This window comes from Panicum virgatum, chromosome 7K, assembly GCF_016808335.1.
Source record: "Panicum virgatum strain AP13 chromosome 7K, P.virgatum_v5, whole genome shotgun sequence".
In the NCBI taxonomy this organism is placed as follows: domain Eukaryota; kingdom Viridiplantae; phylum Streptophyta; class Magnoliopsida; order Poales; family Poaceae; genus Panicum; species Panicum virgatum.
This window is the reverse complement of record NC_053142.1, coordinates 20,996,381-21,011,660: the sequence shown is the minus strand read 5'-3', so window position 1 is coordinate 21,011,660 and position 15,280 is coordinate 20,996,381. Positions and strand designations below refer to the sequence as shown.

The 15,280-nt window shown below is 41.5% G+C and overlaps 2 protein-coding genes across 2 annotated transcripts; both read right to left on the bottom strand.

Annotated features, from left to right (window-relative positions):
- Positions 1 to 752: 752 nt before the first annotated feature.
- On the bottom strand, positions 753 to 7,327 carry LOC120640502 (wall-associated receptor kinase-like 8). The gene is made up of 6 exons (XM_039916366.1): positions 6,847 to 7,327; positions 3,775 to 4,341; positions 3,129 to 3,602; positions 2,801 to 2,847; positions 2,433 to 2,535; positions 753 to 2,343 (listed from the first exon to the last, which is right to left on the bottom strand). Exons 1-6 carry the CDS (start codon positions 7,139 to 7,141, stop codon positions 1,094 to 1,096), a joined length of 2,736 nt encoding a protein of 911 aa, XP_039772300.1. The 5' UTR covers positions 7,142 to 7,327; the 3' UTR covers positions 753 to 1,093.
- Positions 7,328 to 8,516: 1,189 nt separating this feature from the next.
- On the bottom strand, positions 8,517 to 15,073 carry LOC120640501 (dnaJ protein ERDJ2). The gene is made up of 10 exons (XM_039916365.1): positions 14,632 to 15,073; positions 14,408 to 14,503; positions 13,918 to 14,038; positions 13,722 to 13,828; positions 13,421 to 13,638; positions 12,421 to 12,598; positions 12,208 to 12,327; positions 11,241 to 11,327; positions 9,698 to 9,808; positions 8,517 to 9,561 (listed from the first exon to the last, which is right to left on the bottom strand). Exons 1-10 carry the CDS (start codon positions 14,815 to 14,817, stop codon positions 8,731 to 8,733), a joined length of 2,055 nt encoding a protein of 684 aa, XP_039772299.1. The 5' UTR covers positions 14,818 to 15,073; the 3' UTR covers positions 8,517 to 8,730.
- Positions 15,074 to 15,280: the final 207 nt, after the last annotated feature.

The window sequence follows — 15,280 nt, the reverse complement described above, 5'->3', positions numbered from 1 at the left end:
ACGCAGTCAGCCGGCGGGCTGCGTGCGCGCGCATGCACCAGCTTCCGCGCCCGCTGCAGGCTATGTGCGGGCGAACGCCTCTGCCTGGGCCCACGAGCAGAGATCCATCCACCAGCCTCAGCCGGCGGCAAGCCAAGCGCCCGTTTTCTTCTCTCTCCTCTCATTTCTTTGCTCCACGTAGGATTCAGTCTACTTACAGCCTACTATATTACTTGCTCTTACTCGTACGGAAATTATTGGCCAAACTAGCCAATAGAGTATATGAGGTTTAATTTTCAGTTTCCTACAGTCGATGATCGAGGCACCTCTTTCCGCGGCAGCTACTCAGGGAATGCTATAGAAGGGAAGCAATTGCTAATCATGCTCAGAGTTCGAGAGTTACCGATTATTGGCACCTACAATATCTCCAGCTTCTAAGAAACTGCAACCCAATGGATGTTACACCGAAGCAGCTATAACTTAAGGCTTACCAGACATATAACCATGGGTGGCAGTTCGAGCAGAGGCTGAGGGTCCATACCGGTTTGCTGAAACCAAACTCAGTTGGACGCAGATCGTCGACTCCCAAGTCAATGCAGAGAGTGAAAGGCTAGGAAAAATCCCACTACTGGCCTACTGGGGTGCAGATTGTGGATTGGGTACGTGCATCTTTGATGATAGCAAATTAATTAATGACATATGTACTTTCCCACTGGGAACGTTTCATGTGCTATTAGAATCAGTACCCAGCATAGATGCCTGCAAGTTGTCGATTTGACAAGTTAGCTGTTTCATGAGTAATCTGAAAGACGAGAAGAAACATACAGTTTGTTTTGTTCTGTTCGTTACATGTCTCTACATAAATAGTCAAATACATTATACATGACTAACTCACAAACATATGCATGCTATTATTCTTTCAGAGGATGTACGTGCATTTTTGAATCACAGGAATCCGAATACAAAAATTAGATCATGGTAATCCATCACTTTTGGGGGGATAATAAGCTGGACCACATTAAGATGTTCAAACACATGCCTGATTATAACACCCACCTCATAAAATCTTCTTTTCCTATGAAGTTTTAGTGGCATTTTCACAGTGCAGAGGCCCTTAGCGTGGCACCCCGGAAGATGATTCGAAGTCATGCTTCAAGCTATTGAATCTTTGGCTGTAGCAAGATTCTGAATTATAACTTTCACCCAAGCTAATAGCAAACGCCTCATATCTAGATTCAGCTCTTGTAGATAGCAATGGCTGCGCCTCTTCAGCATTATCTTGAATAATGTGGCGTGAGTTTGAACTTTTTGTTCGCAAGAACTGCAAACTCATCTCAACTTGCTTCATAGTAGGTCTCTCTGCACTGTTGAGTCTCAAACACATCTCCGCAAGAGAGGCAACACTGTTAATCTCTTCATCAGTTGCTTGCTCACGAACCTGAGTGGCCACTATCTCTTTAATTGGCCTTGCTTTTAGTTCCCAAAGAAAGTAGTTAGATAAGTTCTGCTTTGAACCTGTCTCATTTGTAAAAATAGGCTCCCTTCTCAGAAGTAGTTCCACAAGTACCACGCCGAAACTATATACGTCACTCTTCTCGTTTAGCTGCCCAGTGTGGTAATACTCTGGATCTAAGTACCCAAATGTGCCTTGAACATTTGTAACAACATGGGTTTGATCAATAGGAACCAATCTAGAGGCACCGAAGTCTGAAACTTTTGCCGTATAATTTGAATCTAACAGTATATTAGAGGACTTCACGTCACGATGGAAGACTGAGACTGAAGCTGCTGAGTGGAGATAATAAAGAGCTCCTGCAGCTTCTGCAGCAATTCTTAGACAGTCATCCCATGACAAACAGAAACCACTACTTGGATCAGAATGTAGAATTCCAAATAATGAACCATTTGAAATGAAGTCATACACCAACAGCGGGACCTCAGTTTCTAGACAACACCCAAAAAGCTTTACTATATTTCTGTGATTTATTTGAGAGAGAATTGCTACCTCATTAATGAACTGACTGATCTCACCTTCCTCAATGTTCTTAGACCTTTTTATCGCCACCACGCGTTGATCGGTTAAGATACCCTTATACACCATGCCATGCCCCCCATGACCAAGGATACGTGTTGGATCAAAGTTATTTGTTGCCTTTTCTAGCTCCTCCAAAAAGAAAATCTTTGTCTTGTCACTAGCATTTTCATCTGATGATATTATTTGTTCTAGGAGAAGTCCTTGGTTCTTTCTAAAATACGTCCTACGTAGCTGCTTTTGAATGTCCCGTTTCCATTTACGGCACAGAAATGCCGCACTTAAGCTGAGAAGTAGAAAGCTGAAGCCACCACTAAGCCCTATGAGAATACCTGTAACAATTTTATTCCATAATTAGTCATGCTTTGTCCTCTTCTTGCTTACTGTCAAATTAACTAATTAACTGGCATGTAGAGCTCACCTACTAGAAGATTTTGCTTTCTCGTTGAGATGCACTTCATTGTTATAGTATCATACTGTGTTTTGTAAGGGCACACAGTGCAGTCGTATCTTCCTATAGTGCACTTCTTGTTTTGTAGGGGTGGAATCGAGCCGAGCCTCGACTTTTTTCGAGCTTTCTTCGAAATCAATATATTCGTATTTATTATAGTCTCCCGCGTTGTTTGATATGCAACTTCAAATTGAGCATAACGAGCCGAGCCGAGCCGAGCCTTCCAAAATTGACTTTTGTTCCAAATCAACTAATCTTTATTTTAAAAAAAGAACGAACGTAATCGGAGCAATTTTGAAACGAGACACCGAGCCAGCTTAACGAGCTTTTTTCCCAGCCCTGCATAAACCATTGCAAATGCCTGGTATTTTGCACTCATCAATATCTGCAACCAAATGTAAAGATTAGATCCAAGTTTTGAGGAGGCCATAGGCCATGCTTGTTTCTGATATTTAGAAAATCCCTCTTTGATTAAAAAGGTCTATGCTCAGGGTAAATATCATTATTCATGAGAGTATTATTATTGAAAACAAATGGTTCCACCATAAACTTCAGTCCAGCATAAGTGCCTGAATGGTGTTGCTGTTTTCCTTTGTTTAATTGAAGCCCATTCTTAATGTTCAAAACATATATATATTTTTTGGAGTGTCGTCTGTGAGACCGAACCTTCGCATCCATTTAGGATGTATGGATTTCCTTGAAAACCTGATGTACATTTGCATCGGTATCCAATATAACTACGCGTTGAATTGACGCCCAAGCATGTGCTGTTGTTGCTTACACATGCATATCCAGACTTGTTCTGTTGCGCCTCTTGACAAGTTAGATTGGCAACGGCCCATTGCATAGATGCCGAGTCACCTGAACCGATATAGAGTTCAGGCTCATTCGGTATATAAACCCCATACATCTCCTCCCTGAAATATGAGGTGTCATCAATACCCACAAGGCCTTCACTAACATTTATATATGTCACACGATATTCATCGTTCAACTGGAGACTGGATGTGGACATATTCGTGCAGTTGAGCAGAAATAGCTTCCTTGCCGAACAACCTTCTTCTAGACCGAATGGAAAAGGAACACTGATGTTCCCACACAGTTGAGAACAGTTAAGCTTTCGTGCAAACGGAGTGTATCCTGTTTTAAAAGTAACATCATGAGTACCATTTGAGAACAGTTTTGACTCTAAGGCCTAGCTTTCTCGTGTCAATTGGAACAAAAATGAATGAAGTTGGACAAAGTAGTTCGATGTTTTAACCCAACTAACAGCTGTACTTAAATCAGAGAAGTTAAGGTGCGCGCGACTAACCTTCATCACGCTTGCAGCCATCGACCAAGTAAGGGTTGCCTTCATACCCATTAGTACAGCGGCAATTATAACCATGATCAAATGTGTAGTAATCATTGAAACACGTGCTGTGGTTGCTGTCACATGCATAGTTGGTATTATTAACCAAGGCGCTGGCGCACGTTAGCTGATCCAACATGCTCCATCTAATGCCTGCAAAGACAGTAGTTACATTGATTCTGTCCCAGAGAGAGCTTGGGTAAGGGAGCTGCCCCATGTCCTTCCGGACAAACTTGAGCTGAATGGCGTTGGCACGAACGGGGACCGTGATGGAACAACATCCAGTACCGTTGCAGTCCTGCCTAGCAACAGTCTCCGTGATTTCTTTGTTAGGGCAGGTAACAGCACAGAGCAGCAGCTGAACTGTGTCTTGATTATCTAGCAGCTGGTATGCATCGAAGTCACAGCCAGTGATGTTCAGGTAGATGTATCCAAAGGTGCAATGTCTCCCAGGAGCTTTCCATGACTTGTTGTATTCGTTGACACCAGATATCATGGGAATAGAATATGAAAAGGACACTTCGATTTCTGTAAAGGAGAAATGGAAGGAATTATACAGAGCACCAAAAACTTATCTTCAGAACCTATGTATCACCGATATGCGATATTGAAAGGACCGGTAGCGCGTTCTAGCCTAAGAAGGGGAGGGGGTGAATTAGTCAACTCAAAACTTAGACCTATGGCTTCAACTAGTTTGCACAAAATTAAACTAAAACAAGCTATCTAGATGTGCAACTGTGGTTGTTCTAGTGTGAAACCCCTATCCCAAAAGAGTTTAGCAACCTATAGCCTTTCCTATCAAGAAATTACTCTATGAAAGTAAATGGATACAAATTACTAGTATGAAATGCGGAAGCTTAAAGAGCGGAATAAGAGATAGCAAACTCTTGACGCGGGTGTTTATCCCGTGGTTCGGTTAGCCACAAAGGCACACCTATATCCACGTTGTTGTAGCACTCACTAAGAGTATTGCTATTCGGCCACCAAATCTCTTCCGTGAACACAATCACGGTCACCTTGGCCCCGGGTTCCACTAAAGAGCTTCTCCACAAAGAATGGGGGTCTCCACGTCCCCCGCACAAAGATGTCGTCGCCGCTCCACACCAAGTCGGAGGGTCAATGACGTTGCCGGCGTGCCTTCAAAGCTCCAAGGTGCCGGCGCACCGAAATCTTCTTTTGGTTCAGTTAAGAACCACAGCACAAAGACTCTAGGCCTTGCAAACTCACTCACTAAGAGCTATCCTTTACACAACACTCTCAAAGTGTGCTAAGGGCTAAGGATATGATCACTATGCTCTTGTATGGCTTGGAGGTGTTCTTGAGTATGTGTGGGAAGTCTAGCAACTCCAGCAAGCTTCAAATGGCCGGGGTGAGGCGTATATATAGGCCACCAAGTCATGTAGCCGTTGCTCCAACAGTCAGCAGAAAATCTGCGTATCATCGGATGAACTGATGCCTCTGGCTGAGTTAGCGTCGGTTCATCCGGTCACTCATAACCCGAAGTAGCCGTTGAACTCCTGGCAGCTGACGTCATTACACCGATGGTATGCACCGATGCTTCACCGGTTCAACTGGTGCTGAAGACTTGGCTCTTGCGCGACTTGCATCGTCTCTGGAACACAGTACGTCCAATGCACCGATGCCTCTCTTGACACCATCGGTTTATCCGGTGCTTCACTTGATGTCCAGAGCCGCACAGACTTGTGCCAATTGCCAGGCCGTCGGATCATCCAACAACCATCGGATGCACCGATGCTTATAGTATCAGTTCTTCATGTGCTACTGAAGTATCTCTGCGGAACCACCGTAGGGGCGGCCCTTCGGGCCTAGCTACGCCTATCTTCTCTTTTATCATCACTTGAACCTAAAAGCCTGAGAATGGTCATCTTAATAATCATATTAGTCCCATTGATTGCATTGTCATTCGATCACCAAAATCACTCGAAATGGCATAAATGGTGCCATGTTCGTTACAGATATGGGTACGCCGATACAGGTACACCGATATTTTGATACGGCGTCCTTCAAAAAACAAGGATACATTGGCTATAATATATATAAATATCTATTAATAATTATCTAAATTATATAAATAATTGTATATGGGAGAGAATGAGATGTATATAGAATTAAGTTTGAGAATATCAACGTAGCACTAACATAATATGTTGTTATATTCGAAAGACTTAAATATTGTTACATTAATGCATCATATAACAAAAAGGAAAACAAGCCTAAAAAGGTCCCGATACGCGTATCGGCAAGTATCAAGAATTTATTTATTTATTTTTAATTCCATTATTATCCAATACGCCCCGATTCGCATATCGGGAAGTATTGACATACAGGATACGTATCAGATACGGGTACAGCAAGGCTACAGAAGTATTGGTGATTCATAGTTCAGATCTGCTGCTTCTTATTTTTTATGAGATGTAAATGTAAACCAAACAGCACTCCTGTTTTATGTATTTTTTTGGCGATTAAGATAAAATAGAACCATTCTTGCGATCAAAGAAGAGGTGCTGATACATTTAAAAAAAACTCGCTTTCTTTCTTCTTGCTAGTCACAGTCGTGTGTTAATTTGTTTTGCAAATTAATCAAGAGTTTCGGGACTCAAATTAACAAAATTATATCTATGGCTTTAATGCACACGACAAAATTTAAGGTTTCTACTTGACCAACCATAATATTAAATTCAAGGAAACAGATGAGAGAGCTACTTTAACCCAAATTCTCACTACTTACAGAGTTAGAGGTTTCTCAAAAAAAAAAACTTACAGAGTTAGAGGGGAAAAACTATCTGTATTTGAGCACTAGTATACACAAAAGTAATAAGATTAGATTCAGAAAATGATAATAGTAGTATAATTCTACGAAAAATACATTCAAACCACTTTATTATCAAAAACTTTTACTGAGAATTTTTTTGGGGGTAATGAATTTGGCTGGATCTGGATATAGGACCAGAACTGTATAAAACAAACAGTACTAACTTATATAGACAAAAGTACAGATATTGTATGCCCTACCATCATCTGGGACATCTAAATCATCAACGATCTCAGTTATGCCGTCGTTGAGGAAGAGCCTGGGGGCTTGTGTTGTGTTGTTGCAGATGAGCTTGAAGTCGGGGTCACGGAAGCAATGGGGTGAGCCGATGCCGAAGGGGTAGTCGAAGGTGAGATTCCCGCAGCTCCGTTGGCAACCGATGAGCGACGCAGCGGATGGACGACGGCTGGTATTGCCGCTGCCGGAGGAGGCTTTCGCTGCTGGGATTGCAGCGAAAGCTAGGAGCAGAGCAAGTAGTGCGTCGAAGAGGCTCATTTCTCTCTATCTTCCTGGCCTTTGCTCCACAGAGTTGTAGACGAAGGCTCTTTTCTCATCAGATATTGGCTAAGTGACTTCCTTTTAAGGGCAGACGAGTATGTATAAGTGTGTGCGCATCTTTGGAAAATGGGGAAAAGGAGAGGGAAAAAAACAGTTAGAACCCAAAAGCTACGGTGACCAATGGGCGCATCAGCCCGGTCGGTCCAGAGACAGCTTTCAGGTTTCAACAAAAGTGTAATGTTGGTCTTCATCAGTTATTGAACTCGGTTGGAATTGGGACCGGAGACCCGAAGGTCAGTCAACGGGAGAGTGAAGTTTAGGCGCCCGGTGAACTCATCAAACTCCAGCAGAGGCAAATGGCGACTCTATTCTTTTACAAAGACCGGCGCACGCGCAAATCTAAGTGCAAAATTATAATTCTGACAGCAGTAACTCAAATATCTACCTTTTTTATAAGCAAAGCCTGAGGTTTGAGTCACTGCCGTCAGTAGCTAATCTTGAGCAAGAATACATGCTGATGGAAGTTGCTTAAACCTTTTGTTTATGGAAGAAGAAAAAATCCTCTGGCCTCTCCTAAAAACCCAAGGTCAAGAGTGGATCGTACCAATCTAAGGCCAGGTCACACGTGCCAAAGAATCCGGTGCTTCCAGCTTCCTGACTCCAGAACCAGCCAGAACCACCATAGAAGGGGATGCTTATACGTAAGGCAAGATTGTACTGACCATGGGATGATAACGTTCCATGACTTCAATAATCATCAATACAAACCATGGAATAAAGAAGCAAAGTTCCAATCATAGAAGAGCCCTGATTAACGGTAGTGGTGTACATAGACTAGTAATTCCTCCATTCCAAATTATAGATTGTTTTCAATATTTTAGATACATAGTACTCCTTCCAGTCACAAATGATAGTCTTATTTCACAATCTGAAAAATTCAAGATTGATAAGTCTTATTTGAGAAACCCACCTATTGCCTCTCATGCCCAACGTCCATTAACTGTGTAGGAACAAATTTGTACCTCAAAAAATGACTCTGATAAAATTAGCTGCATGCGGAAGGAGAATTGAAAACCATTTATTTTCAAGAGGTTTAAGTATTAAAGATTATTTCTTTTCACTAGGTCTATAATGACAGGATAAGTAAAATTGGCAAGTAAAGTTTTTTTACCTTGATCGTTGTTTTCATTGTGTCCATCACAAATAAGACTATAATCTGTGAATGAAGAGAATATTTATTACGCACCTAGATATCCATTTTGTTTAAAAAAACAAAATAACCTATAATTTGGAATAGAGTAGTTGAGAAGTACTACTTGCACTTCGGGAAATGGGCCCTTAAATACCAGATCAACAACTCAGGAGTCAGGAATAACATGCCAAGAAACTGGTTTTATTAGGTCTATTTGTAACCATCAGCCTTGTCTCAATTTCTTTTCATCCAACACAAGGCTGTATAATATGCAAAATTGAGTAAATATTACCGCCAACTCTATAAATAGTATGTTAAAATTCACGGGGTACAACAGTCAAAACAGAATGGTGTTACGCGTCTATGGTTGTTTCAGCATAACACTGGTATAATATTACTCATCGCTGCCCGAATCTATATCAGAGTCGGCCCCTTGATGGGCCGCTCCATTCACCACCTTCCCCTTTCCCTTCCCCTTGTTCTTCTCATCCTCCTCATCATCACTGTACTCACTTTCGTAGTCATCATACTCCTCTTCCTCTTCCTCCTCTTCCTCCTCAATGCCATCCTCTGCTGCTACCGGCCCTTCCTCGGGCACGTGGCCCCTGGTTCCTGCACGACTGCGCTTCAGGACCTTCAGTTTGAAGCTGGTCTTGGTGTCGCAGCCTATCCATGAGTCGCACAAACAAAAGGAAGTCAGATTGTGAGTGCCCTCTGCTGGAGCTTGGAACTTGCCCATTACCAACCTACTGCCTTTCTTCACCCTGTCAACTGCCTCCCTAACTGCAATTCCTATTTCCTTTGCACTTGCACCCAATGCCTCCTGGGTTTCTTGTATAGCTTTTGATGCTGCAGTAATGGCGGTGGCCTCATCCATGAAGCTGACCTTCTGGGACAACCAGACATCATTCGATGCAGCATCTGCTAGAAGCAGCCAGAAGTTTTCTTCCTTGTGGAATGGGAAGTAGGGACAATGAGGAAGAGCAGCAGTTAGTCCATTACGGCGCTGAAGCGAGACCCAAGCATACATCGTCACGACATCACCCTCTTGAATCCCCTCTTCACCCTCAGTCTCGCACTTAATATCAACTTCAATAGAAGGAATCATCTCCAGTACAAGCTCCACGTCGCGAGCTTGTTCTTCAGAAAGCCCGGCAACTTGTGTCAGCAATGTGGCGCGATCCTCCACAGACATGTCGCACAGTTCCTGGAATGCACGGATTTTCTGTAGCCAAACACAGAATGAGATTGTTATATTCCAGATTTACAAGTATTGCTTTTTCCGAGAGGCCATCAATTTTCTATATTCCTTTGCTCAATTTACTTCTAGTCAAAAGATGCTAAGGGCAGTAAGGAAATACCTTGCGAGCTATCTTTTTCACAGTTGCCTCTGTGAAATGCGGCAGCTGCAAGAAAGGTGCTATTCCTTCCGAGTTACCTCCACTAGCTTTTCGCGCACTTAATGGTACAGCCTAAACATGTAGCATCCAAATATTAAATTGACATTAATGGTGATGGACAAGCTTATAAAATGTAAGGAAATGCAGTAACGGAAACAAAAGGACACGAAGATAGTTACTTTCAAAAGCAACAAGTACCAGACAATATCCCTAGATGTTTCAAGATTCGACGAGGCGTGACTATATACGGCACAATGGAACCCTTATGAAGTATTAACTATCGTTGTCACATCATGGTAATCCAATTCATAATCTATTTTCCTACCAAGATTATTTCCACAATGAATGAGTAGCTTTTCTGATTAAGCTACATAACACATCTCTACAAGTGGTGTTGCATAAAAGCTGACCAACCAACTTAAAAAGTCAATTGAAAGAAAGGTATAACAGAGCAGCACGGTAAAGACAGTTAAAACATATTAACAGAAAATAATTATAATTAAGATACTATATTTGAACATAATGACTAGTGCATTATTGCATCATCCCAAGCTCCACCTACTTTTTATTTGCCAGGACCGCCTAGTAAATTAACTAGTACTCCCTCCATACTCAAAATAATTGACGTTTAGGACAGCAACACGGTCTCCAAAACACAACTTTGACTTCTTATTTCTCTAAAAATATTTATCAAAAAGTGATATGTATACTTTCATAAAAGTATTTTTCAAGACAAATCTATTCATATAATTTTTACATTTTCAAACTCAACAACTTGAGAGTTATTCATAATTTATATTTTCAAGGTTTGACTCAAACCTTGTCCAAAACGTCAATTATTTTGGGTATGGAGGGAGTATGAAAGAGGCACCAAAGAATAATAGGCACCACTAATACTGGCTGGACAAACTCCTCTTTTTCAAATTAGACACAGACATAATATGCCATTCATTAATAGGTAAACAGTGGTATACGTCATTCAGTTGTATGCTTATAACATGTATCATACAACAAGGCTAGAAAACTGGCTCATTTATGTTACATTTGCCTCCTATCCTGAAAACATTATGAGTTGACGAGTTGTTGCCATTTAAATCAAAATGCAAATATTCGATCCACGTTTTTCATATATTGATACTGCTTCCATATGCTTTACACTTTGATAAGTTATATATTACCATTAAAAATCAGGATCACAGAATACAATAATGACTAGTTCAAAATTTAATCAAAGATTGAAGACTTTGAATAAACACTAATATTGACAACATCTCAAACCACAAGCTAATCCTATGAAATGATAAACTGATCAATCAGGTATGTACATAAAGAAGTAAAGACAGCACCTGAATGATTCAGGTAACTTAAGCTACTTATCTATTGTATACAGTTCACGAGTTTAGTATGTCAGCATGACAATACCTGAAGAAAAATTATATAGCATTATCTATTTTGTACAGCTCAGCATAGGATGCCTGAAGAAAAATCAGGTGGAAGACAATACCTGGATGATATTTTGAGAAAGCTCAATAACACCAGATGCTGGCCTGAGCCATCCAAAACCATGGGGATTCCGTGGTAGAACTGCAATCTGCAAGCCAATGAGTAACTTTAAATTGTATAGCATTAAACAATAGAAAAAGGAATAATGTGTGAGTTCAAAAAAAATTGGAAAAAAACGATTAACAAGGTAAGGTGGCTTCAAATTACAATAGAACAATTTCTCCAGTCGTTGCCCAAATAAGTAGAGAATACACCAACTTGATGTACACACTCAATAATAACTGTCAATTATTAAAGCGGACTAATCAGAATTTTCAAGTATCCATGAGGCGTGGTCCATATGGCAACTCAAGAATCCCTTGTTCAGACATTTGAAATTTAGGATATTAATATGGTTTACTAGGTAAGAAACAATGCTAGGGCTTACTGTCATAACAAAGATAAACACAATGGTTTGGAAAATGTGTCACAATTTGCATGACATTGCCAGCTTGCCCAAAAATATACCCGGTCCAGGTTTGAAAAGATTTTTGACCTCAACCAAAGAACTGCATTATTGGTCCAGAAATGTTGGTTTGTTTACATATACAACATAGCGCAGCATAGCAACTGCTAACTGGAATCCACCTTGCCAGAACAGGTTCAATGTGACCCAATAGGGTTTAATCAGCAAATTGTATACTTAATTGATAGCTGCATGGAGTGAAATCTTCATTCTTATGGTTTTACCACTATGTATAGCTTTACAAAATTTACTCCGTGAATTCTGATAGATTCAGATTTCAGATGTTTCATGGATGAATTATTCAGATCAAATTACCAAACTCAATAGTTACATGATGTCGATGTCAAATGGCACAAATAAGCAACCAAGCATCCTAACAATTGTAGAGAACCAAAACTTACAATACAGAATACACTCAAAATAAAATTAATGACAGAAATCCAAAGAGTCAGCAAGCAAGTACCTTAACTAGTTCTTCTAGAAGACGAGGTGCAAGTTCAAGCATGTGCCTGTAATCTTTTAGAAGTGCTGGGGTAAGGGCAAATGACTCCCGAGTGAGATGTGCCTGAATCAAGAGTTCCATCTGCAAAATGGAAGACAGAATATTTTAGATTGTAGGACTTTCCGCAATGAAGAGATTTGTTTATAAAATAACATCCAGAAACAAAAGACCAACCTTTACTAGTGATGGATGCTGCTTCCAGAATTTTGCTTGTTCTGTCTTAATGTTCTTTAAGTCCAGATTTAATTCACTTCTAACAGCTACAAACAATTTCTGCAGGGGTTCATCATCACTGCGTCGAACCGGCATCTCCATATATTCTGCAGCCTTGATGAAGACATCCATAACTTTGCTGTGACATAGCACCAATCCATTGCTCAGGTATGGAAAAAGGAGACAGATTTTTAAGGCTAGCAAATACCCAAGAAGGGAAAAGAAAGATCGGACTAGATTCATCCACTAGGTATACAAAAATAGCTATATTAGACCCACGGCTTTGGTCAGCAGCAACAAAAATGATTCATTACCCTTATAACATTGTTTTTGAAAACTGAAACTCTTAAATTTTGTCAAGAGTGGGCAATGATACATAAAGCAATGTGGTTCTGCATGTGCAGAACATCATTTTTTTTTCAATCGAAATTAGACCCACGGCTTTGGTCAGCAGCAACAAAAATGATTCATTACCCTTATAACATTGTTTTTGAAAACTGAAACTCTTAAATTTTGTCAAGAGTGGGCAATGATACATAAAGCAATGTGGTTCTGCATGTGCAGAACATCATTTTTTTTTTCAATCGAACTATCAACAATAATGCAAGGTAAAATTGAGCTGCGCAACCATATGTGTCCAGTAAAATTAATCATTTAAAAAAAGATCTTGTACTGGATCATACAAGAAAGCGAAGTCTAAAACAGTGAATCAGTGATAATATGATAATAAATCCTATCTTCACTTTCAAATGTTACTAAAAGCCTCCATTCCTATGGGCAAATGTTATGAAAAGCCTCCATTCCTAATGGGCCTGCTAGTCTCATGTCAGTCTGACATTAAAAAATTGAGGGGGAAAGAGATACGAAGCACTTTCACCTCAATAAGACGCGATAAGAAAGCACAAATCAAATTTCAATTACCAATAGTGAGATTGTTAAAATAAGGTGTTGCAAGTATTACCTTGGAGCAAGAGATGGCTTCATAAAGTAGTAGTAAGTAGACAGTGTTTGATGCATAACATAATTTCCAGTATACTTTGACGACCTTGACAAATAAATAACTGCTATCATCAAGGGCAACAGTATACAAAATCCGACTATTCCTAAAAGCATTATCCCACCAGATGCACCATCAATATTCAGTAAGAACTTGGGCAAAGCAATGCCCATTTGGAACCCCTGAATCATACATGACATGCATCCCATGTTAGCTTAATACGTTTCTGAAATATGATGTCGCAAAATTTAGCTTAGGCTATTACCTGCCGCCCATCAGGGTGACCATATTTCTCATAATTTTCACGGGACACAGGATCAGTTAATGCCTGATATGCCTTGGATATATATTCAACGAAGTACTTATGGGCCTCTGGATAGGTGGAGAGAAAGCATAAGACAGGTTCATTATGTAAGACATTTTTTCTTCACTGAGAAGCATCGCAGGTTACAAAAGAGTACCTGGATCAGGATTTTTATCAGGATGATATTGAATAGAAAGCCTCCTGTATGATTTCTTGATTTCAGATTCGGATGCCCCAGGTTCCAGTCCAAGAATGCTGAAAGGCTCAAAAACTTGGACCTACAAGATTCAAATTCAAATCAGAAAACACTATGTATTGGAATTTTATCATGCTGAACTTTCAGAACAAACAGTGGCTTCAATGCTCACAGCTTTTATAGCGTTGCATATACCATATCTTAAGTTCACAAAAATGTTAAGTTATTAGTATATCAATACAAAGAGCCATCACCATGTAAAACCCTGCAGCTGCAAAATCAGCCTATACACTATCTCGTCTGCCGTTGGGCCCAAATAGCTAATGGTTATTTTGATAATTCATAAGCAAGTGACACCTAAATGAATTTTCAGCAGAAAATAAGGGAGGATGGAATCAGCAGTTCAACACTAGAACGTGATGGATAATTGATGTAGTAAAAAAATACATACCTCACGGCTAACATGTTTGATGTAGTAAACCAGGAAGATCATAAAGATCCAAAGTAGAACGATGGTCAGGTTACTGCACGTCGAGAAGTTGGATATCTGCGAAGTCAAGACAAGCAAAACAGAGTCAGAGAAGCAAATCGAGCAGCACTCCCAAACAGAACCCACTAGTAGCAAAACAAGACGGCAAAAGATAAAAGGGAGGAGGCGAGTAGCAGCATCCGCACCCTCTTGTAGATCGACTTGCGGTACTTCCCGGAGCGGTGGCACCCCGAGCAGCGGCAGTGGATGGTCTTGGCCTTCTCGGAGGCGGCGCGGCACAGGCGCATGATGGTGTAGGGCACGAGCGGCAGCGCGATCATGGTGAGGATGAAGATCAGGAACAGCGAGGTGTTCTCCTCCGCGGCCGCCATGGCTGCTGAGACCTAAGCCTCCGCTCTCCCCCGGCCTGGGATGCGGCGCCGCGGGGTTTTGCCGGGGGCAGGCCCGGATCTGGCGGCGGGGCGGCGGGAAGGTTGGAGGGGGCAGGCGGATCTGGGGGACCGCCGGCTCGCGGCCAGGCGAGATCGGGGAGGGGACGGAGGCGCGGGGGAGTGGAGGGATAGGTTTTGGGTGCCGTAGCGGTGGGCTCGCAGGCACCGCGACACGGGGAACCAGGTGGGACGGTACGGCAGTGTCCGAACGGAGGAAGACAAGTGGGTTTGACGTGGAGAGGGAGGAAGGGCGCAAGGCTGGGCCTAGAAAGGATGAGCCGGCCCTTTACGTGGCCTTTCGGCCTTTTGGCCGCGAAACAATTGTATTATTCTTGGCTTTACCACATCTGTGTACGCAAAGTCTACCAGAGGACGGGTCATGCCGGGCGCGGTTAGCCGTCAC